General features: G+C 44.6%; 1 protein-coding gene across 4 annotated transcripts in view; it reads left to right on the top strand.

The window, feature by feature from the left end:
* Nucleotides 1-25,577, top strand: part of FGF13 (fibroblast growth factor 13) — a 385,345-nt gene that overhangs the window by 187,317 nt on the left and 172,451 nt on the right. For 2 of the 4 annotated variants that reach the window (XM_060756433.2, XM_060756434.2), the window contains one exon: nt 11,084-11,251. The exons of 1 other annotated variant lie outside the window; for it this stretch is intronic. In XM_060756433.2, coding sequence (XP_060612416.1) covers nt 11,084-11,251 — 168 coding nt within the window. Of the gene's footprint in view, nt 1-11,057; nt 11,252-25,577 lie in introns of all 4 variants that reach the window. One more of the 4 variants, XM_067471653.1, reaches the window with a different exon arrangement.

The following is a 25,577-nucleotide window of genomic DNA, read 5'->3' as shown; positions in this document are numbered from 1 at the left end:
CTCCCTTCCTGTCCTTCCTTCTTTTTTCCTACCTTCCCTTCTTTCCCTCCCTCCCTTCCTTTTTCCTTCCTTCCTGACCCTCCTTCCTTCCTTATCCTTCCTCCCTCCCTTCCTGTCCCTCCTTCTTTTTTCCTACCTTCCCTTCTTTCCCTCCCTCCTTTCCTTTTTCCTTCCTTCCTGACCCTCCTTCCTTTCCTTCCTTTCCTCCCTCCCTCCCTTTCCTCCTTCTTTCCCTTTCTTCATCTCCTTCCCCTTCATTTCCTTCCCTCCCTCCTTTCTTCATCCCCTTCCTTTCTTTCCCTCCATCCTTCCTTATCCTTCCTCCCTCCCTTCCTGTCCCTCCTTCTTTTTTCCTACCTTCTCTTCTTTCCCTCCCTCCCTTCCTATTTCCTTCCTTCCTGACCCTCCTTCCTTTCCTTCCTTTCCTCCCTCCCTCCCTCCCTTTCTTCCTTCTTTCCCTTTCTTCATTTCCTTCCCCTTCATTTCCTTCCCTCCCTCCTTTCTTCATCCCCCTCCTTTCTTTCCCTCCTTCCTTCCTTATCCTTCCTCCCTCCCTTCCTGTCCTTCCTTCTTTTTTCCTACCTTCCCTTCTTTCCCTCCCTCCCTTCCTTTTTCCTTCCTTCCTGACCCTCCTTCCTTCCTTATCCTTCCTCCCTCCCTTCCTGTCCCTCCTTCTTTTTTCCTACCTTCCCTTCTTTCCCTCCCTCCTTTCCTTTTTCCTTCCTTCCTGACCCTCCTTCCTTTCCTTCCTTTCCTCCCTCCCTCCCTTTCCTCCTTCTTTCCCTTTCTTCATCTCCTTCCCCTTCATTTCCTTCCCTCCCTCCTTTCTTCATCCCCTTCCTTTCTTTCCCTCCATCCTTCCTTATCCTTCCTCCCTCCCTTCCTGTCCCTCCTTCTTTTTTCCTACCTTCTCTTCTTTCCCTCCCTCCCTTCCTATTTCCTTCCTTCCTGACCCTCCTTCCTTTCCTTCCTTTCCTCCCTCCCTCCCTCCCTTTCTTCCTTCTTTCCCTTTCTTCATTTCCTTCCCCTTCATTTCCTTCCCTCCCTCCTTTCTTCATCCCCCTCCTTTCTTTCCCTCCTTCCTTCCTTATCCTTCCTCCCAATGTATGTCCTTCAATAAAAAAATTGATTTTGTCATTAGCGAGTTGTAGTTGCTGGGATTTATAGTTCACCTACAATCAAAGAGCATTCTGAAGTCCACCAATGATGGAATTGAACTAAAGGTGACACATAGGACTCCCATGAGCAACAGAAAACACTAGAAGGGTTTGATGGACATTGACCTTGAGTTTGGGAGTTGCAGTTCACCTATATCAAGAGAGCACTGTGGACTCAAATAATGATGGATCTGGACCAAACTTGGCACAAATACTCACTATGCCCAAATGTGAACACTGGTGGAGTTTGGGGAAAATAGACCTTGACATTTGGGAGTTGTAGTTGCTGGGATTTATAGTTCACCTGCAATCAAAGAGCATTCTGAATTCCACCAATGATGGAATTGAACCAAACTTGGCACACAGTTCTCCCATGAGCAACAGAAAACACTAGAAGAGTTTGGTGGGCATTGACCTTGAGTTTTGGAGTTGTAGTTCACCTATATCCAGAGAGCACTGTGGACTCAAACAATGATGGATCTGGACCAAACTTGGCACAGATGCTCACTATGCCCAAATGTGAACACTGGTGGAGTTTGGGAGAAAATAGACCTTAACATTTGGGAGTTGTAGTTGTTGGGATTTATAGTTCACCTACAATCAAAGAGCATTCTGAACCCCACCGATGGTAGAATTGGGCCAAGCTTCCCATACAAAAACCCTATGACCAACAGAAAAGATTGTGTTCTATTATGGTCTTTGGTGACCCCTCTGATAACCTCTCATAACACCCCCCCCCAGGGGTCCTGACCCCCAGGTTGAGAAACACTGGGTTAAATGGAGTCGAACTGTATTATTTCTACAGTGCAGACGCACCCTTGATGCATAAATGTGATGGGATTCTTCAATCTCTTTTCTTAGATAGTTAGTTCCCCTTTTTTGCTATAAAGCTGGTGTCAGAGGTTACAAAGAAACCCGAAACGCCCTTCATATCCCAGACATCCATAGGACAGAGCTCTGATACTTAAAGTGTCAGAGTCCCACAGGGTTCAATTCTGTCCCCGATGTTGTTTAACATCTACATGAGGCCGCTGGGGGAGATCATCTGGAGTTTCGGAATGCGATGTTATCTCTATGCAGATGATGTCCAAATCTGTCACTTCTTCTCACCTGTCACCAAGGAGGCTGTCCAAACCTTGAACTGGTGCTTGGCAGCTGTGTCGGACTGGATGAGAGCTACCAAATTGAAATTGAATCCAGACAAGACAGACGTCCTACTGGTCAGTCGTAAGGCCGAACAGGGCATAGGGTTACAGCCTGTGTTGGATGGGGTTACACTCCCCCTGAAGACGCGGGTTCACAGCTTGGGAGTGATCCTGGACTCATCGCTGAGCCTGGAACCCCAGGTTTCAGCGGTGTCCGGGAGAGCTTTTGCACAATTAAAACTCATGCGCCAGCTGCACCCGTCTCTGGCCACAGTGGTCCACGCCCTTGTTACATCCCGAATAGATTACTGCAACGCACTCTACGTGGGGTTGCCTTTGAAGACTATTCGGAAACTTCAACTAGTCCAATGGGTGGCAGCCAGATTAATCACCGGAGCATCATACAGGGAGCACACCACTCCTCTTCTGCGTCAGCTCCACTGGCTGCCAATCCAGTTCCGAGCACAATTCAAAGTGCTGGTTTTGACCTTTAAAACCTTCTACGGCTCCGGCCCAGTGTACTTGTCCGAACGTATCTCCTTCTATGTCCCACCATGGAGTTTAAGATCTTCTGGGGAGGCCCTGCTCTCTGATCCACCTTTATCACAAGTGAGGCTGGTGGGGACGAGAGACAGGGCCTTCTCAGTGGTGGCCCTTCGCCTGTGGAATTCACTCCCCGGGGAAATTAGGTTGTCAACATCCCTCCTCTCCTTCAGGAGAAAGCTGAAGACATGGATATGGGACCAGGCTTTTGGGTAGTCTGGCAGGGTAACAAGGTAATGATGACTAGAGTTAGAAAGGACTATGGCAATGCTAAACGGATTGACGGATTTTAGAACACGATGAACGCGGGCTATAGAGCGGTTTTTTAGTTGATATTGTATTGTGTTGTATTGTACTATATTAATTGTTTTTAATCTATTGTGTTATTGTTATTGCATTTTATTGTAATTGTGGGCATCAAATTGTGCCGGATGTAAGCCGCCTTGAGTCCCCCCTAGGGGGTGAGAAAGGCGGGGTATAAATGACCGAAATAAATAAATAAAGTGGAACCAAACTGCTATAATTCTGCAGTGTGGATGGTCTCTTAGTCCCTTATTAGAGAGACATATTGTGTTGGTAGAACGCAAGCCTTCTTTTGCTTCTGTGATCCAGAAATGTGAAATTTTCACTGTAGCCCAATGGAAAAAAATAATATTTTCTAGGACATCAGAGTTGGGGTCTTCGAAGCTGATATTAAACGCAATGCTTCCTGCCATTTAAACGGACTGTATCAAAACCGGCAGCAGCGCTTTGATCTGCCGAACGTCATTGGATCCGCACAAACCCCCAGTATTTGATCCATAATTTAAAGCCCTGGCCTTAATCAGCCGTGTTAAAGGGAGAGGACGCGGCTTCAAAATACTCACTCCAGACAGCGCTTGGTGCCTTGCCAAGAACTCCTTGTCTCAAAAAGTGAAGCCGGCCAGAAAAATTGTGACATTATACAGCAGAGGTGGACGTCGCGAGTCCCCGAGGCAAGAGATCGTCCCGGAGGCTGATTTTTATATAGCTCTTGTCTTCCCCAGATTTACAAAACCACCTTTTCCTTGGGGCAAATCAATAAGAGGAGAACTGCCTCTCCTGGGTGTCCCCACATTGCATAGTTTCAGCACTCTGGTTCCATTTTAACTGGAAGGAAGGATGGAGAAGGAAAGAAAAAGGATGAAAAGAGAGGGGGGGGGAGGGAAGGAGAGAAGGAAAATGAAAAGAAGAAGGGAGGAAGGTCAGCAGATGGAAAGAGGAAGGAAGGAAGGAAGGAAGGAAGGAAGGAAGGAAGGAAGGGAGGAAGGAAGGGAGGTGAAAAGAGGAACGAGGGAAGATGGAAGGAGAAAGGAGGGAAGATGGAAAAAGGAAGGAAGGAAGGAAGGAAGGAAGGTGAAAAGAGGAAAGAAGGAAGATGAAAAGTGGAAGGAAGGTGAAAAGAGGAAGGAAAGAAGGAAGATGAAAAGTGGAAAGAAGATAAAAAGAGGAAGGAAGGAAGGAAGGAAGGAAGGAAGGAAGATGAAAGAGGAAGGAGGGGAAGATGGAAAAAGGAAGGTGAAAAGAGGAAGGAAAGAAGGAAGATGAAAAGCAGAAGGAAGATAAAAGAGAAAGGGGGGAGGGAGGGAGGGAGGGAGGGAGGGAGGGAGGGAGGGAGGAAGGAAGAAGGAAGGAAGGAAGGAAGGAAGGGAGGGAGGGAGGGAGGGAGGGAGGGAGGGAGGGAGGAAGATGGAAAGAGGAAGGAAGGATAAAAAGAGGAAGGAAGGAAGATGAAAAGTGGAATGAAGATAAAAAGAGGAAGGAAAGAAGGAAGATGAAAAGTGGAAGGAAGATAAAAAGAGGAAGGAGGGAAGGAAGATGAAAAGAGGAACAAGGGAAGATGGAAAGAGGAAGGAAGGAAGGAAAAAAAGTAAACAGAGCAAGGAAAGAAGGAAAATGAAAAGTGGAGGGAAGATAAAAAGAGGATGGAAGGAAGGAAGGAAGGAAGGAAGGAAGGAAGGAAGGAAGGAAGGAAGGAAGGAAAGAAAATGAAAGAGGAACGGGGGAAGATGGAAAGAGGAAGGAAGGAAAGAAGGAAGGAAGGAAGGAAGGAAGGAAGGAAGGAAGGAAGGAAGGAAAGAAGGAAGGAAAAAAGGTGAAAAGGTGAAAAGAGGAAAGAAAGATGAAAAGCGGAAGGAAGATGAAAAGAGAAAGGAGGGAAGATAGAAAGAGGAAGGAAGGTTAAAAGAGGAAAGAAGGAGATGAAAAGAGGAAGGAAGGAAGGAAGGGAAGAAGGAAGGAAGATAAAAGAGGAAGAGAGGGAAGGAAGGAAGATGAAAAGGAAGGAAGATGAAAAGAGGTAGGAAGGAAGATAAAAGAGAAAGGAAGGGAAGGAAGGAAGATGAAAAGAGGAAGGGAAAGGGAAAGATGAAAAGAGGAAGGAAGGAAGGAAGGAAGGAAGGGAAGGATCAATCCCCTTTGGCATCGATGCAGCCAAAAACAATCTACGTATCCTTGTTGTGTATTTTCCTAATCATTGTGTAAACTGGATATTAATCCTGGCATATTTAATCCAATTATGACATGCCTCATTTAGAGGACATTGTCCGCTCCTTCCTTCTTCATTGAGTTAATGAATGTGTTCCTCCCTCTCTTCTCCCAGTTTTCCTCATTCCGCTTAAGCCGACAACAATAGCCAAAGCAAATACTGTATTCTTTCATGTTTCTCAGCCACTCATGCCATTCACTGTGTAAATTCTTCTGGCAAGCTGATCCTTTTGACATACATGAATTCTTTTTTCCCTCCATTACTGGCCCTTATCCTTCTTTTTTCTTTAAAGGAAGGCACTAAGAATCCGTGATTTGTGTGTATCTATAGATTTCTTGACAAGGATTCCTTTAGCTTGTCCATTTCTGTCAATACACCCGGAAACAAGAGAGCTGCCATGAAGATATGATGTCTCTTTCTCTTCAACCTTATTCTGAGTTCTTTAATAAATTGCATTCCTGGCTTTTGGCAATCCATCATGTTAAAAAATAGTTTTACTTCTCAATTCATAATGACAGCATCAATCATGTCACTGAGACAGCTTCATCCACATTCAAATTACAATTCTGGATTGGAGGAACCTGGTTTTGAAAAGGTGATGATGCACAGCTAAACTGGATGTTTAGAAGGAACTGAGTGACAGGGTCATCCGGGAAGTCTGAAAGGCAGCAGCGGAGCTATTTGATTCTTGCCTTCTTACGTACGATTAAAGCCCTGGTTCTTCTAGTTCACGGCTTCTCAACTTTCCTAATGCCACAACCCCTTCATACAGTTAGAATCATAGAGTTGGAAGAGACCTCATGGGCCATCCAGTCCAACCCCATTCTGCCAAGAAGCAGGAATATTGCATTCAAATCACCCCTGACAGATGGCCATCCAGCCTCTGCTTAAAACCTTCCAAAGAAGGAGCCTCCACCACACTCCCTCCGGGGCAGAGAGTTCCAATGCTGAATGGCTCTCACAGTCAGGAAGTTCTTCCTCATGTTCAGATGGAATCTCCTTCCTTGTAGTTTGAAGCCATTGTTCCATTGCATCCAGAGGTGGCCCTAGGTAATTTTCAACAATAAGCAAACAGTACTTTGCCCCCCCCCCCCCCAACCAATCACTGATATATATTTTCTGTTCGTCATGAGAGTTCTGTGTGCCATATTGGGTTCAATTCCATCATTGGTGGAGTTCAGAGTGCTCTTTGATTGTAGGTGAACTATACATCCCAGTAACTACAACTCGCATATGTCAAGGTCTATTTTTCCCCAAGAGCGCCTCAAGAGCGCCCCTGGGCAAAATCAACTATACTGCAAATGCTTACTTTGCGTAATGGATTGAGCCCAGGCCTGTAGCTGTGTGGTGGGGGGGGGGGGTAGAGTTAGGGCTTCAACCCCCCCCCCCCAATTTTTCAGTTAAAAAAAAACCTGGTTTACTCATGAATTTTAACTGGTTAACCAAATCCCCATGCTGCTAAGTCTATGAGTCCCTCCAGAACTGCAAGCATTATCTCAAGCAAATATTGACAATTTATTCACACTGTCATTACTTGCAGCAATAGCCAATTTAGTGAAGCAACTAGGGGGGGGGGGTGTTGAATGCTCCCATTAAGGAGGCCAGACTTGGTGGAGGTGGTTGACAGGGGAGGAGCTGCAGGCTATTGAAGGCTGCTCTGCCCCCTGAAGGTATTCTGGCCATCAGGGGAGCTGTTGCTTCACCATCCATTTGAGGAAGTACTTCCTCATTCTTTGCAGGCTTGCTGGAGATTTTTATGGCATCGTAAATTAGTTAAATTAGCCCCCCGCATAGGTGGTACCTACATTTCCTACTTGACAGATGCAACTGTCTTTCAGCTTGTGCAGGGATCCGTTTTAGCTGTTTTCCTTCAGCCGATCAGGCTTTTTACATGCCGCCCTTCTCACCCCAAAGGGGACTCAGAGCTGCTTACAAGATATATTTTCATACAATATATTATATTATTAGCATAGTACAGTGTTTCTCAACCATTTGAATGTTGCGACCCCTTAAAACAGTTCTTCATGTTATGGTGATCCCCCAAACATAACATTATTTTTGTTGATTCTTCATAACTGTAATTTTGCTACTGTTGTGAATTGTAATGTAAATATATGCAGGATGTATTTTCATTCACTGGACCAAATCTGGCACATATACTCAATATGCCCAAATTTGAATACTGGTGGGGTTGGGGGGAATTGCTTTTGCCATTTGGGAGTTGTAGTTGCTGAGATTTATAGTTAACCTAGAATCAAAGAGCATTCTGAACTCCACCAACAATGGAATTGAACCAAACTTGGCACACAGAACTCCCATGACCAACAGAAAATACTAGAAGGGTTAAGTGGGCATTGACCTTGAGTTATGGAGTTGTGGGTCCGTAGGTGGCTGTGGAGCCCTATTCTTGATCTGCATCTTCTCCCACAGTGAGGGCATTGGTTTCCAGGTAGAAGGCGGTCTCGGTCGAGGTTGGCTTGAAGCACCTTACTCTTGACACATTTCTCTCTTTCGCCCTCCATTCATGCCTCTTCAAATTCTGCAGCACTGCTGGTCACAGCTGATCTCCAGCTGGAGCACTCAAGGGCCAGGGCTTCCCAGTTCTCAGTGTCTATGCCAGAGTTTTTAAGGTTGGGTTTGAGCCCATCTATAAATCTCTTTTCCTGTCCACCAACATTCCGTTTTCCGTTCTTGAGTTCGGAGTAGAGCAACTGATTTGGGATCCGGACAACGTGACCGGTCCAGCGGAGTTGATGGCAGAGGACAATCACTTCAATGCTGGTGTGCTTTGCTTCTTCCAGCATGCTGACATTTGTCCGCTTGCCTTCCCAAGAGATTTGCAGGATTTTTCCGGAGGCAGCGCTGATGGAATCGTTCCAGGAGTTGCACGTGACGTCTGTAGACAGTCCACGTCTTGAAGGCAGCAGAGTTGGGAGGACAATAGCTTTATAGACAAGCACCTTGGTATCTCTACGGATGTCCCAGTCCTCAAACACTCTCTGCTTCATTTGGAGAAATGTTGCACTCGCAGAGGTCAGGCGGTGTTGTATTTGGGTGTTGATGTTGACTTTGGTGGAGAGGTGGCTACCAAGGTAGCGGAAATGGTCCACATTTTCCTCAAACACTCTCTGCTTCATTTGGAAAAATGTTGCACTCTCAGAGCTCAGGTAGTGTTGTATTTCGGTGTCAATATTGACTTTGGTAAAGAGGTGGCTGCCAAGGTAGCAGAAATGGTCAACATTTTCTAATGTTACACCATTTAGCTGTATCTCTGGCATTGGAGAGGGGTTGGCTGATGACTTCTCGATGTTCAATGACAGGCCGAGCTCCTCATATGCTTCTGCAAAGGTGTTGTGTCTCTCTGTGTACTCCACTATTGTCCTGCTGAATCTTGCAGTTTATCAACATCTGGAGAATAGCATGATCCCCACTCTTAAGTTGAAAGGATTTATTGATAGGGCTTCCATCATGTCTAGTCACCTTTAGGAGTGGGAAGGATGTCCTCTATGGAGCTGGTATGGTTGCTTAAGACTAAAATACTACTTGTGTCTATGATGGACAGCCCAATGCTCCATTTCAAACCATGATGTTGCCTTATGCAGATGTCAAACAGAAGATATTACCCTGTCCATCCAACTTAGGTACCCTTAGATCAGTGGTTCTCAACCTGTGGGTCCCCAGATGTTTTGGCCTTCAACTCCCAGAAATCCTGACAGCTGGTAAACTGGCAGGGATTTCTGGGAGTTGTAGGCCAAAACACCTGGGGACCCACAGGTTGAGAACCACTGCCTTAGATCTTAAGCAGGTTCTAGCTCTACTAAGATGCTGTGGTCCCATTATATACAATCGCATAATATAATGGTGTCGTTTATATAAAATGGCAAAATCACAGTGTGCTTTCTGGAATAGCCTTTTCTTTTTTTGGAATATTTTCAAGTCAGGGATGTTAGAACTCATGAATGCAAAACTTGTGGATACAGAGGGCTGCTTGTATGTGTTTGTGTGTGTTGAGTGGGAGCATATTTGTGGGGCAGAGAAGAGATGGTAGCAAAATGGTAAAACAATGGGGGGGGGATGTCTGCATAAGTTATTTCTTTTTTTTCTGTGCCAACGTTTTCCCCAATATGTAAGCTAACTTGATAAGCACCCTTACACAGTGGTTCGCAACCTGTGGGTCCCCAAGTGTTTTGGCCTACAACTCCCAGAAATCCCAGCTAGTTTGCCAGCTATTCAGATTTCTGGGGGTTGAAGGCCTAAACATCTGGAGAACCACTGTCCTAACACATCTAGAACGATTGATATAAGCCAGTGGTTCTCAACTTGTGGGTCCCCAGGTGTTTTGGTCCACAACTTCCAGAAATCCCAGCTAGTTTGCCAGCTGTTGTGATTTCTGGGAGTTGAAGGCCTAAACATCTGGAGAACCACTGCCTTCACACATCTAGAACAATTGATGTAGGCCAGCGGTTCTCAACCTGTGGGTCCCCAGGTGTTTTGGCCTACAACTCCCATTTCTGGAAGGCCAAAACATCTGGGAACCCAAAGGTTGAGAACTATTGCCCTAACGCATCTAGAACAATTGATGTAAGCCAGTGGTTCTCAACCTGTTCGTCCCCAGGTGTTTTGGCCTACAACTCCCAGAGTTGTAGGCCAAAACACCTGGGGATTTCTGGGAGTTGAAGGCCAAAACATCTGGAGAGTGGAAGGCCAAAACATCTGGGGACCCACATGTTGAGAACCACTGCCCTAACACATCTAGAACGATTGATGTAAGCCAGTGGTTCTCAACCTGTTCATCCCCAGGTGTTTTGGCCCACAACTCCCAGAGTTGTAGGCCAAAACACCTGGGGATTTCTGGGAGTTGAAGGTCAAAACATCTGGGGAGTTGAAGGCCAAAACATCTGGGGACCCACAGGTTGATGACCATTGCCCTAACACATCTAGAACGATTGATGTAAGCCAGTGGTTCTCAACCTGTGGGTCCCCAGGTGTTTTGGCCCACAACTCCCAGAGTTGTAGGCCAAAACACCTGGGGATTTCTGGGAGTTGAAGGCCAAAACATCTGGGGAGTGGAAGGCCAAAACATCTGGGGACCCACAGGTTGAGAACCACTGCCCTAACACATCTGGAACGATTCATGTAAGCCAGTGGTTCTCAACCTGTGGGTCCCCAGGTGTTTTGGCCTACAACTCCCAGAGTTGTAGGCCAAAACATCTAGGGATTTCTGGGAGTTGAAGGCCAAAACATCTGGGAAGTTGAAGGCCAAAACACCTTCGGACCCACAGGTTTAGAACCACTGCCCTAACACATCTAGAACGATTGATTTAAGCACTGAAGGTAGAAGTTCAAAACACTCTCTACGATAAGAACAACCTCCTTCGTTTTTCTGTTTCCTCTCTACCAATGTTTTTCCCCATTCCCTCTTCTCTTTCCCATCCCCCTTCCCTTTACCATTATAGGCAGAGCTGGGACAAGTTCTTTAATTTTGGACACAGTTCCCAGAATCCCCCATAGACTACAAGTCCCAAAGTCTGGAGGATTTTGGGGAACGGTGCTCCGAAAGAAACGGGAACTTTTTCAAGCTCTGGTCGAGATAGAGTCGATTTACTTCTCTAGATTTCCTTTTCTCTTTGTTTTCTTCTTCTTTTTGTTGTTTTTCTCTTCTTTCTCTGTTTTTTGTTCCTTTTTTCCCTTTCGTTCTAACTTAAGTTCATTTTGTTATGTGGTGACCGCAGTTATGGATGACGCCCCCCCTGGCACACAGGAGTATATTATGTTACGGCAAGATTCCATCCAATCCACGGAATTAAAGAAAAAAGAATCCCCCTTTCGTGCTAAGTGTCATGAAATCTTCTGTTGCCCACTGAAGCAAGTCCACCTCAAAGAGAACACAGAACCCGAAGGTTTGTGCCGTTCTGCCAGATCTGTGTTCGTTTCTTTTTTCGGTTCTCCCTTTCCCTCTTTCCCCTCCCCTTTCCAAACCCTTTCTTGCTTTCTTTGTCCATTTTTGCAAGACGAATGTGCCTGTCCTACGGATTGTGTCTTGTCTGTTCCTCTTACTTTCTTTTTGGCCTGTGTTTTAATCTAATGCAACGGGATGCTTGACTTCTCCATATTTTCTCCCCTTGGACCCTTCTGCTTGCTTGCTAATGTCTGAAAGAGTCCACTCCTATGGACCACTGTATAAAAGTAATGTTGGTAATATAAGACAAAGGGTGATGTCGCAACAGTGCTTCTCCAACCTCTTTCCCTCCCTGAGCAAAAACATTGATTTCCATTCATTCGCATCTCTCTCGCACACACTGCCTTTTTTGGCTGCCAAATTTTGCTTGCTTCCCTTCCAAAAACAAAACCCATCACCCTCATCCCTTCCCATTACACTCTCCCACATACACCTCCATGCCATTAATCCAAGAAGTTGCCTTCAACCTTAATCTTTTGCAATGAACGAGGGGACAATTATGGTGCTGCACCGAACATGGGATGTGCGGAGACTCTGACACTCCATAGAGCTTTTTGCACACACTGCTGCCCTCCAAGGAGCGCTTCCGACAGCTGTAGTTTGGCCAAGCAGGGGATATGATGCTTGTCATGCACGTTGGGATTGCATTTTGGAGATGTCCTGTGCATGCCATAGAACAAATGTTAAGTCAAATGTTTCCCTTCTTTAAAAATATTCCAAACACAGGTATCAAGGTAGGAGTGTCCACTTGCTTGTTGATAATATCCCTGTCGATGAGGAAACTTTTCTTGCACAGCTTCTCCTTTCAGTTTATGAGACTAAACAATCCTTTCTTCCAGACAGCTTCATTCTTGATATTCTGTAATGTGTTTCTTTTATATGTTTTCCACTACTGCCTCAATTCCTCTCTGGTAAGACCTTGCATGTTTTACATGAGTTTCCATTTATGGCACAATGGCAAGATGATATTTTTGGAAATGATCTGAATATTTTGATTAAAGATGGGGATTGATGGTGAGTTTATAACTATGTAGCCCTGAGTGGACGGATATGGGTTGACAATGTGAAGCAAGTGTGGATCCATGTTGCAAAGCATGGAAAAGTGAGTTGTTTGAATGACAACTGCCAGAATTGAAGTCGATAGAAGCTTTAGAAGGGTCTTCCCCGGGAGGAGGGATCCTGAGACCACACCAAAGAGGGTCCGCTACTTTGGCGAGCCAGAGAAGCCTGATTTCAGCAGTTTTATTAAGATTAAAATTCAAAATAAAGCTCACCAAAGTTGAAGAAAAGGCACCGAGGTGGTTTTATTAGCGATTCAGCTGAAAAGGATGCTAGGTAGTAGGGCTGGGCGGTTTCGTTCACTAATTTCGTAATTCGTTATTAATTCGTATTTAAATGAGCTTACGATCCGATATTGAGCCATTTTGGAATAGTGTGAGGAGTAATTAAGAATCGAAACAATTTTTCCAATTTTCATAATTATTTTGTAATTATTTTCATAATATAATAATATATAATACAATATATTATTATAATATAATATACAATAATATAATATAATATAATAATATTATAATATAATATAATATAATATATAATAATATAATATACAATATAATATAATAATATTATAATAATATAATATAATAATATATAATATTATAATATTATAATAATATAATATAATATAATATAATATAATATAATATAATATAATATAGTTGTTTGTTTTATCACACCAACAGTCAACAACAGAGGGAGAGGGAAGCTTCAGAAGTTCCCCCTGTCCCATTTGGAGGTTTTTTTTAGCATATTGCGCAATCGTGTCCGCCATTAACGAATCGATTCGAAATTAACGAAATTTCGTAAATAACAAAATTTTGAAATCTCAAAATTTCAGAAGTATTTAGAATTTGGAAACGCTAGCGCCCCCTGGAAACGAATGGAGTTTAGAAACAAATTTTTCCGTGGTTACCCAGCCCTACTAGGTAGCAATAATTCGCCTACAAAGCATACCAGTACAGAGATCAGAGGCATTTTTATAAGAGTTTCCAGGCTTGAAAGTTTAAAATTCCCGCCCTCCTCCCTCCGCCCGGCCCTTTGGTGATTGGCTGATGTGATTCCAGCTGGGAGGAGGCGCGGCCGCCCACCCTGTGCCAGAGCCAATCGCAGAGCTCCTCCGCTGCGCAGGAGCCAATGGGAGAACTCCCCGCGCATCAGCGCCCTGGCGAACCAGGAAGAGGGAGGCGGGACGAAGCAGAAACAATGAGCCGGTTAATAAATCAATGGGTGCGATGCCCAGCCTATTGTCCTTGATAGGATTTGTGATGATCCTTGATTATTCTATCCTGGTCTTCCTGCTTCCATCAGATAAGCCACAAAAGAGAGGCTTGGGGAAATGTCTGGTTTTGAATGAGGTAAACAAAAATTGGGAAGGCGACCTCCTAAGGGACGTCTTGCCCCTATTGTGAAATGACCAAAAAGCTGACAAAAGGAAATCCCAGCCTGATGGCTCTACTTTGAAATCAAATAGGAAGTCCAAGTCTCATTGTTCATGCCAGATTCCCAAGATATGGGTTTCTTTTGTTGCCTCTGATTGCCCCTCCAACAGCTTTGAGTTTATGTGCCCAGGTTTTGCAGGGCCTGCAGCTGGGTACTGAGTGAAGAGCGCCCCTTACTCAGCGCTTGGTTGCAGGTACCCCAGCACTTTGGGCCTACAGGTGCACCGAGTGAAGAGTGCTCCTTACTCAGTGCTTGGTTGCAGGCACCCCGGCGCTTTGGGCCTACAGGTGCAGACTTAGAGTCTCCACACCCTTTGTAGGGCCTGCAGCTGGGCACCGAGTAAAGAGCACTCCTTACTCGGCACTTGGCTGCAGGAACCTCGATGCTTTAGGTCTATGGGTGCAGGCTTTGGGTTTACGTGCCCAGGCTTTGCAGGGCCTGCAGCTGGGCACCGAGTGAAGAGCGCTCCTTACTTGGCACTTGGTTGCGGGCACTCCAGCGCTTTGGGCCTACGGGTGCAGGCTTTGGGTCTACGTGCCCGGGCTTTGCAGGGCCTGCAGCTGGACACCGAGTGAAGAGCGCTCCTTACTCGGCACTTGGTTGCAGGCACCCCTGCACTTTGGGTCTATGGGTGCAGGCTTTGGGTCTACATGCCTGGCCTTTGCAGGGCCTGCAGCTGGGCATGAAGTGAAGAGTGATCCTTACTCGGCGCTTGGTTGCAGGCACCTCGGCGCTTTGGGCCTACGGGTGCAGGCTTTGAGTCTACGAGTCTGGGCTTTGCAGGGCCTGCAGCTGGGCACCGAGTGAAGAGCACTCCTTACTCAGCCCTTGGCCGCAGACACCCTGGCGCTTTGGGCCTACGGGTGCAAGCTTTGGGTCTACACACCCAGGCTTTGCAGGGCCTGCAGGTGGGCATGGAGTGAAGAGTGCTCCTTACTCGGTGCTTGGTTGCAGGCACCTCGGTGCTTTGGGCCTACGGGTGCAGGCTTTGAGTCTACGTGTCTGGGCTTTGCAGGGCCTGCAGCTGGGCACCGAGTGAAGAGCACTCCTTACTCGGCACTTGGCTGCAGGCACTCCAGCGCTTTGGGCCTACAGGTGCAGGCTTTGGGTCTACACACCCAGGCTTTGCAGGGCCTGCAGCTGGGCACCGAGTGAAGAGCACTCCTTATTCGACGCTTGGCTGCAGGCACCCTGGCGCTTTGGGCCTATGGGTGCAGGCTTTGGGTCTATGTGTCCGGGCTTTGCAGGGCCTGCAGCTGGGCACCGAGTGAAGAGCGCTCCTTACTCAGCACTTGGCTGCAGGCAAGCCGGCTCTTTAACACTACGCGCCTGGGCCTGACAGGGCATGCAGCCGAGTGCCGAATAAGGAGCATTCCTTGCTCGGTGTTTAGCTGCAGGCCTTGTCAGACCCGGGCACAAAGGCCCAAATCCTGCACCTATAGGTCCAAACAATTTGGGCTTATGGGTGAAATCCCTCGCTCCCAATAATGGGCCGAAAGAAAATGGATCTTTCAGCCCAGAAAACAAAAAAAATGAATGTCTGGCCTGCCAATTTCGGGAGGCTCAGACGAAATGGATCAGGGCCTCCACTGAAAGCCAGGAGACGAAACGGATGAAGGTAAGCGCCAAATGCACATGTCTAAGTTATACCCCAATGAAAATATTATGAAGTCAAGTCGTGACCAATTTTAGTCTCATCAGTTTCAACGGGACCTTTTTAACACCAGATTGGAATCGTGTATTCGATGGTTTATGTGTGTATTTCCTTTACTGTTCTTAAAAACAACAAAGGGTCGTGTGGCACTTAAAAGGTTATTTGCCTATCTGGTACTATTGTGGCAGCAGCGTTCATGAAATAGGCAATCTCCACTGAAATGGTTGTGAGAAAGAAAAACCCCAAATAAATCGCGAATTAAAATCAGGTGCATGGGACACAGTATGGAAAAGTAATGTTTTCTATTCAGTAGCTTATACATTCCAAACATGATCCTCTTGACATTATTCAGTCCTATACTTAAAAAACCTCACCAGGTTTGTTTCTGTTCCAATGTAAAATACCTTTTGCAGAGATATTGGCTGTATGAAACACTTTTCAGCCCAGATGTGCCCGCACATCTCACTTGCCGGCAACTGAATTTCCCCCAAAGCAGATTTTATCTTTCCCAGACATTACAAGAGCAACATCTGTGGCTTGAGAAAGGTAGTGACCTGAACTATTATCGTTGGGTTATTTTATTTTTAAGCACAGTTACTAAATTTAACACTTTTACTAGCAGAAGCATGAGCAGGGAAATGCAAGAGTTGCGTTTCACACATGAGGCTGAAGGTGAACACAATGCAAAACAGTTCTTGAGTCTCTATGCCAGGGGTCCCCAAACTATGGCCCGCGGGCCACTTCCAGCCTGCCAAGGGCACTTATCTGGCCCGCGGAGGAGGAGCACCCCCCCCCCCACACACACACACACACAGTGCCCTTCCCTTGGCTGGCTCACGCTATCCGTCAGGACCAATGGGCAGCGTGAGCCAGCCAAGGGCAGCTGCCCTGGCGCTCCATGCAGTCATGCCAGCCACATGACCTTGGAGGTGTCTACGGACAACGCCGGCTCTTCGACTTAGAAATGCAGATGAGCACCACACCCCAGAGTCAGACATGACTGGACTTCATGTCAGAGGAAAACCTTTAACTAGGAAAATTGTGGAAGATCCAGGGTGGGAGAAAGAACTCTTGTCTGTTGGAGGTAGGTATGACTGTTTCAATTGGCCACCTTGATTACCATTTCCTAGCCTGACAGTTTTTAGGGAGAATCCTTTGTTGAGAGGTGATTAGCTGGCCTTGATTGTTTCTTGTCTGGAGTTCCCCTGTGTTTGAGTGTTGTTCTTTGTTAACAGTTATAATTTTAGAGTATTTTTAATACTGGAAGCCAGATTTTGTTCAGACTAGAAATAGGAAGATTTCCCATTCTCTGCTCCTGGAATTACTGCCTAAAGAGGGCTAGAAAGAACCCCCTCCCTCTAAGGGCCCTTCCACACAGCAAAAAAAAAGATATGTGCAATGTGCATAGGAATTTTTTAATTGATTTTTTTTGAAACTATAGTCCGGCCCTCCAACGGTCTGAGGGACAGTGAACTGGCCCCGGTTTAAAAAGTTTGAGGACCCCTGATATAGATAAATAAATTATAATTTTATATATTATTATTTTATATATTAATTTAGATAGAATATATCATTTATATATTATATATTAATAATGTATATATTATTTTATATATTAATATGTATTCCAAATATTATTTAGAAGCCCCCCCTCCCCATTGCAAAAGGTAGTTTTGCACCAATGGATGCAAAACTTGTGGTCCCCAAACTACGGCCCGCGGGCCACTTCCGGCCCGCCAAGGGCACTTATCCGGCCCGCGGAGGAGGAGCGCCCCCCCCCACACAGTGCCCCTCCCTTGGCTGGCTCATGCTATCCGTCAGGCCCGATGGGCAGTATGAGCCAGCCAAGGGCAGCTGCCCTGGCGCTCCATGCAGTCATGCCGGCCACATGACCTTGGAGGTGTCTACGGACAATGCCGGCTCTTCGACTTAGAAATGCAGGTGAGCACCACATCCCAGAGTCAGACACGACTGGACTTCATGTCCAAGGAAAACCTTTAACTAGGAAATTGTGGATGATCCAGGGTGGGAGAAAGAACTCTTGTCTGTTGGAGGTAGGTATGAATGTTTCAATTGGCCACCTTGATTACCATTTCATAGCCTGACAGTTTTTAGGGAGAGGTGATTAGCTGGCCCTGATTGTTTCTTGTCTGGAGTTCCCCTGTGTTGAGTGTTGTTCTTTATTTACAGTTATACTTTTAGAGTTTTTTTAATACTGGTAGCCAGATTTTGTTCAGACTAGAAATAGGAAGATTTCCCATTCTCTGCTCCTGGAATTACTGCCTAAAGAGGGCTAGAAAGAACCCCCTCCCTCTAAGGGCCCTTCCACACAGCAAAATAAGGTATGTGCAATGTGCATAGGAATTTCTTTATTGATTTTTTTTTTTAAAAAAACCTATAGTCCGGCCCTCCAACGGTCTGAGGGACAGTGAACTGGCCCCCGGTTTGAAAAGTTTGAGGACCCCTGCTCTATGCTATCTTGGGCTTTCACTTTTGGACTTACAACACTGAAACAATGGTTTCCATGGATCTTGTGGCCATGTGAGCCTGTGTTCAAATAAATTGGTCATTGGGACACACTCTTGGTACTGGGAGCATTGGTGTCGTCAAGTGAAATCCACGTTTGAATGCCACGCAAGACCATTCCATACTGGATGCTTAGGTTCTTTTAAGAATTGTCTTGGAACTTCTATAAAATTACACATTGTTTACCCTTGATTTGCACATTAAAGAAATCTTATTGAAGTCAGGGACAGAGATGTGAAATTCGGACGAAACGGGATGCAGTTTCAGGGTCCATTTTTGGCTAACCCCTCATTCTGTTTACCTCAATTTTAGACCCCATTTGCAATTGCAGGCATGTCAAGTTTCATTTGGGAGTTGTAGTTACTGGGATTTATAGTTAACCTACAATCAAAGAGCATTCTGAACTCCACCAATGATGGAATTGTACCAAACGTGGCACACAGGACTCCCATGACCAACAGAAAATACTAGAAGGTTTGGTGGGCATTCACCTTGAGTTTGGAAGTTGTAGTTCACCTACATCCAGAGAGCACTGTGGACTCAAACAATGATGGATCTGGACCAAACTTGGCATGAATATTCCATATGCCCAAATATGAACACAGATGGAGATTGGAGGAAATAGACCTTAACATTTGGGAGTTGTAGTTGCTGGGATTTACAGTTCACCTACAATCAAAGAGCATTCTGAACCCCACTAAAAATGGAATTGAAGCAAACTTGGCACACAGTTCTCCAATGACCAACAGAAGGGTTTGGTGGGCAGTGTCTTTTGGTTTTGGAGTTGTAGTTCACCTACATCCAGAGATCACTGTGAACTCAAACAACGATGGTTCTGGACCAAACTCTACATGAATACTCAATATGCCCAAATGTGAACACTGGTGGAGTTTGGGGAAAATACAATCTTGCCATTTGGGAGTTGTAGTTGCTGGGATTTATAGTTCACCTACAATCACAGAACATTCTGAATCCCACCAATGATAGAATTGGGCCAAACCTCCCACACAGAACCCCCATGTGGGCCACAGCAACGTGTGGCAGGGGACGGCTAGTAAATAAATAAATAAATAAATCCATGAACAGTCAGGTTCACAAAAGTAAATCTCATAGGTTTTTGAACACAACAGCTAGCCATGACAGCTGTAAAAGAACTCCAGATTTTAGTCCAAATGTTTAAAGAGATGAATTGAGTCTATTTTAGAGTCAGCCACCTATTCCCCTGTTAGTTTCTTTCCCCTGAATTCTAACACATTCATCTTCTGTGTCATAGAATCATACAGTTAGAAGAGACCTCATGGGCCATCCAGTTCAACCCCCTGCCAAGAAGCAGAGATATTGCATTCAAATCACTCCTGACAGATGGCCATCCAGCCTCTGACAGATTGCCATCCAGCTTCCTAGGAAGAAGCCTCCACCACACTCCAGGGCAGAGAGTTCCACTACTAAACAGCTCTCACAGTCAGGAAGTTCTTCCTCATGTTCAGATGGAATCTCCTTTCTTGTAGTTTGAAGCCATTGTTCCATTGCGTCCTAGTCTCCAGGGAAGCAGAAAACAAGCTTGCTCCCTCCTCCCTGTGACTTCCTCTCACATATTTATACATGGCTATCATATCTCCTCTCAGCCTTCTCTTCTTCAGGCTAAACATGCCCAGCTCTTTAAGCTGCTCTTCATAGGGCTTGTTCTCCAGACCCTTGATCATTTTAGTTCCACTACTGTGATGAGCCTTCTCTTCTTCAGACTACCACATGCCCTGCCACATGCACTTAGACAACCTTGGACAACCTTCTTACAGAGATGATAATAATAATAATAATAATAATAATAATAATAATACTTTATTTATACCCTGCTACCATCTCCCCAAGGGACTCGGTGCAGCTTACATGAGGCCAAGCCCGCGGTACATCAATAAACGAAAGCAATAACAAAAACAATCAATACAATACAATTACTGTAAATCACATAAACAAAATAAACAGTAAACAGTAACACACAAGCATTTAAAAACCTATGGCCGGGCCAAATGTAATAGTTAAATTTTTTAAAATAATGCTGGGCATTAACAAGGTAGGATATAACTGGTATATCTGTAAAGGAGGGTAAAATTACTGCCACCAAATTTGTGAGGAAAGCTGGGTAATGATCAACATCAGCTTATGAGCTGGTTTATAAAGGGACTATTATTTACAGAAGTATTGATAGCGTAGCGTTTCTGTCCCTGGTTTGGTTTTACTTCTTATGCAGACTGTTTGACTTAAGAGAAACTGTATCAGGCAAGGCTTGAGGAGAACAGTAACAATTTTATTGGAACAAGCAAGATATAACAGATTTGATTGTTCCTTCACAAGAGGCACAAATCTTGACTGTTTACATTAGTAAGGTTTCATGAGTAACTTTAGGTACAGACTTTAAGAGGTTTCTATAAGCAGATGTATTTTTCATGGACAACTGTCCTAATAAAACAAATAAGCTAAAAGGCCTATTCAACAGAATTGGCTCCCAGCCAAATCTTGATTTTTAACCCAGAATCAATAACCCCCTGTAGCTTTATCACTACCGGGTCCTTTCCTGTAACCCCTTTGGTCACAAATTAATTCCCTGAATCTCCACCCAGAGATTCAGTCTTCCCTGTAGCTCACCGGCTTACAGACTGCCACTTTCAAACAGCTGCCCCGTGAAGAGGCAGTTGGCTCCGCCCCCGTTGCTATGGCAACTCAGCTCAAGCCACCAGCCACTATCTCTAACAAAATATAATCCTACATACTTACCATTTATTAACTACTGTTTAAACAACACATAACCATAAGAATAAAAGTTACACATCGTCACAGTATAGGGTTTTCAAAGAGAGATGAGGGAACGCAGTCAGTCCTAAATCAGTGGTAAAGTGCATTTTGAGGGCATATTGGTGAGAGTTTCTCTTTCTTGTAGTTTGAAGCCATTGTTCCACATCCTAGACTCCAGGCAAGCAAAAAACAAGTTTGCTCCCTTCTCCTTATGACTTCCTCTCACATATTTATACATGGCTATCATTCTCCTCTCAGACTTTTCTTCTTCAGGCTAAACATGCCCAGCTCCTTAAGCCACTCCTCATAGGGCTTGTTCTCCAGACCCTTGATCATTTTAGTCGCCCTCCTCTGGACAATATCTCTCTTGAATTGTGGTGCCCAGAATTGGACACAATATTCCAGGTAAAGTGGTCTAACCAGTCAGTCCTAAATCAGTGGTAAAGTGCATTTTGAGGGCATATTGGTGAGAGTTTCTCTTTCTTGTAGTTTGAAGCCATTGTTCCACGTCCTAGACTCCAGGCAAGCAAAAAACAAGTTTGCTCCCTTCTCCTTATGACTTCCTCTCACATATTTATACATGGCTATCATTCTCCTCTCAGAGTTCTCTTCTTCAGGCTAAACATGCCCAGCTCCTTAAGCCACTCCTCATAGGGCTTGTTCTCCAGACCCTTGATCATTTTAGTCGCCCTCCTCTGGACAATATCTCTCTTGAATTGTGGTGCCCAGAATTGGACACAATATTCCAGGTAAAGTGGTCTAACCAAAGCGGAATAGAGGGGTAGCATGACTTCCCTGGATCTAGACACTATGCTCCTATTGATGCAGGCCAAAATACCATTGGCTTTTTTTGCCGCCACATTACTGTTCTGCATCTCTCTTCTCCAACCACTGAAGTGTTTTTTCTGGAACTCGGTAGTTCTGTTGCTCCATTTTCCTGACATGTTTCATCATTAAGTCGCTCTTCCCGAAAATGTTTTAGACTCAAAAAACCGAGACCAGACGGTCTGCCTCATCCGAATGCACAAACACATAAGAAAGGGCAGCTGCCTTTTTTTCTCCTTCTGAGGATCTGTGATTTCCATTCAGAAGTGAACAGTCAAGAAGCAGGAAGCGAAATGCCGCCTCATCCAGGAACGTAGAAAGGATGCAGAGTCCTACAAAACTGGAAACAGGCTGCTGATTGAGGTCATTTGCATGAAAATTATGCAGCCTTTCAGAAGAGTGCTGACGTTGAGTGTGCCGACGTGCATCCATAACGTGCTCTCTGTCCCTTCTTTGGCATGATCGACTACCAGAAAGTTTGTGAGTTTTGTTGGGATTTTCTACCCCTTGCTAATTGGTGAGATTAGTTTCCTTATGTGACATTCGAGATTTTCTTAGTGCAGTGGTTCTCAACCTTCCTAATGCCGTGACCTCATGATACAGTTCCTCATGTTGATAATATTTTTCTTCAATTGTGGTGCCCAGAATTGGACACAGTATTCCAGGTGTGGTCGAACCAAGGCAGAATAGAGCATGGGGAGCACGATTTCCCTGGATCTAGACACTATACTCCTATTGATGCAGGCCAATATCCCATTGGCTTTTTTTGCCGCCACATGACATTGTTGGCTCATGTTTAACTTGTTGTCCACAATGTTTTATCCAAGAGTAACTCTCATGATATTCTTGAACTGCAACTCCCACCATTCTTCATCATTGGCTGTGCTAAGAATGGATGCTGGGACTTTCCAACAACATCTGGAGGCCATGAATCAAACCAGTTATGACCGAGGAAAGCTGGTGGGTTAAAAAAAGAGTCCTCACTGCACCTATAAAGCCTTTGCTCACATTGATTTTGGAGCTGAGCCTTACCTGATTCCCTCCCTACTCTGTTACCATTCTATAGAGAACGAATCCCATTTTGGTCTCTCCCTTATTTATTTATTTACTTATTTACTTATTTACAGCATTTATATTCCACCCTTCTCACCCCAAAAGAGACTCAGGGCAGATCACAGAACACATACATGGTAATCATTAAATGCCGTTAGATGTACAGGACAAACAGATAGAGGTATATGTTAGGCCTGGGCGGTTTCGTTTCGTTAATTCGTAATTCGTTAATAATTCGTTAATTTTTTCAATTACAAAACGATAACGAACCATTCTGGAGCAATTATTTTAAAAAAATGAATTTTTAAATACGTTTTGTAAATGCTTCGTATTTCGTTATTGTGTTCGTTTCGTTATTGTTTTGAGGTCGTTTCGTTATTATTTCCGCATGTCTGGGCCAGTTTTATGGTTTAATTAGTGAAAAAAAAATATAATATCACACCAACAGTCAACAACAGAGGGAGAGGGAAGCTTCAGAAGGTTTTGGAGGTTTTTTAGCGTATTTCGCGGTCGCGTCCGCCATTAACGAATCGATTCGTTATTGTTTCGGAAATCGATTCGTTAATTTTTGCCATTTACGAAATTTCGTAAATATCGAACTTTTTAAAAGGAAAATTTTGTAATTATTTTAAATACCAAAACAAAAAAAAAAACCCCAAATACAAATCGATTTTAGAAACAAATTTTTCCGTTGTTACCCAGGCCTAGTATATGTCTTGGCATTTTTCCAACTTCGGCGTCATGGAGGTTATGCTCAATTCTGGCCACACGAGGGTGCTGTCACTCCATTCCCTATGGCAATAAGCCTTTTTGAACACAGACTTTCCTCCAGATCTTTGATCACTGGCTTTTTTATGGTGTCGTAAAATACTTCTCCGCTTAAGTGGTGCCTAATTTCTCTACTCACAGCTAATAATAATAATAATAATAATAATAATCTTTATTTATATCCCGCCACCATCTCCCCAAAGGGGACTCAGGGTGGCTTACATGAGGCCAAGCCCAGGAATGCATTACAATACAGTAACAAAAAACATAAGGCAATATCATCTATATAAATAAAAATGTAATGTTCCTTTGTGGGATTAACAGAACTCAAAAACCAGTGGGCGAATTGACACCAAATTTGAACAGCATACACCTAACAACACAATATATGTCCTTCACTTGAACATTTTTCATTTTGTCATTTGGGAGTTGTAGTTGCTGGGATTTATAGTTCACCTACAATCAAAGAGAATTCTGAACTCAACCAATGATGGAATTGAATCAAACTTGGCAACCAGGACTCCCATGACCAACAGAAAACACTAGAAGGGTTTGGTGGGCATTGTAGCTCACCTGCATTCAGAGAACACTGTGGACACAAACAATGATGGATCTGGACCAAACTCTACACAAATACTCACCTACATCGAGAGATGACGGTGCACTCAGTGATGGATATGGACCAAACTTGGCACAGATATTCAATATGCCCAAATGTGAACACTGGTGGAGTTTGGGGAAAATAGAATCTTGACATTTGGGAGTTGCAGTTCCTGGGATTTATAGTTCACCTAGAATCACAGAGCATTCTGAAACCCACCAATGATAGAATTGGGCCAAATCTCCCACACAGAACCCCCATGACCACCAAAGTGGGCCACAGCAACGCGTGGCAGGGGACGACTAGTATCATAATAAAATAAAATAAGACAAGCATAAAATATAACAAAATAAATCAAACACAATCACAAGGAGCTAAAGCTGTCTTCAAACTGCTTTTTGAATGGCTTAGGTGGACAGTAAGCTGGGCCGAAGGTTGGATGCTCATCCCGACCTGGGCTTGAACTCCCAACTTTTCAGTTGGGAAAGATCTATTGCTTCTGGTGATCATAGAATCCTAGAATTGGAAGAGACCTCATGGGCCATCCAGTCCAACCCCCTGGAAAGAAGCAGGAATATTGCATTCAAAGCACCCCTGACAGACGGCCATCCAGCCTCTGTTTAAAACCAGCTGTGCTAAAGCCCAGCCCTATGTTCTTCTCACTGCAGAAGAAAACATCCCGATGAGAAAGCATCATTCACTCTTCTACCTTGAGTAAGAGCTAGTCATTGCTTCTTTGAAGGTTCAGCATCTTTGTCAACAATGCCCTTTGGAGTCTCCTAACCCACCTTGAAGAGGATGTTTGCTTGAAGGGTCCATATGGCTTTGTGAGCAGAGATTCCCATCCCCCCCCCCCTCCGCCACCACTGATATTTCTTCCCATGCAGCTCCCTTATATCCAGGCAAAGGCAGTAAACATATGTGATGTTCCATTCAAGCAGGGAATCCAGTTCTTAGGGCAGAAAGGCCATCTGAGCTACATCTTGCAGCTATTTGTTCTCCTAAATAGTTTAAACAACAACTTCTGCTGTTACAACAAGGGTATGTAAAAAGCCGCCTTATTTATGTTGGTCTTTTCAAAGCAGAGCGGATATAATAAGAACATATGTTTCCCCCCTTTTGAAAACAGCAACACATTGGTTAGACACGATCGTGTGACCATGTGTTTGGCACAAAGCGCGCCGTCCTATTTTGGATGTGATTTCCCCCTCCCTGCGCAGTGCTTCCTCTCTTCCCTTGCAACATTTGGTCTCCCTCAAGGCACCTATAACCTTTCCAAATGGAAAGGCAGACAAGCCTGGCAAAGTCAGGGGGCAGGTGGAGTGTGACAGTAGCATGCAATGAAGGATGGCAGCCATCAGCGAGTGGCCCCACAGCATGAGAAATCAGGCATGAAGCAATTGTATAGAGTGCTAGGATATAATGAAGGGGTGCCATCTCTTTTGAAGATCCTGACTTTCATCCAACCAGACTTTTTGCTTCCTTTCTCCACTGCAACAGACATGTAACAAAAAGGTAAGATCTTCCCTTCAGTTCAAGGATAGGATA

This window comes from Anolis sagrei, chromosome 10, assembly GCF_037176765.1.
Source record: "Anolis sagrei isolate rAnoSag1 chromosome 10, rAnoSag1.mat, whole genome shotgun sequence".
In the NCBI taxonomy this organism is placed as follows: Eukaryota; Metazoa; Chordata; class Lepidosauria; order Squamata; family Dactyloidae; genus Anolis; species Anolis sagrei.
The sequence above is the reverse complement of the archived record's forward strand: the minus strand, read 5'-3'. Positions and strand labels throughout refer to the sequence as shown.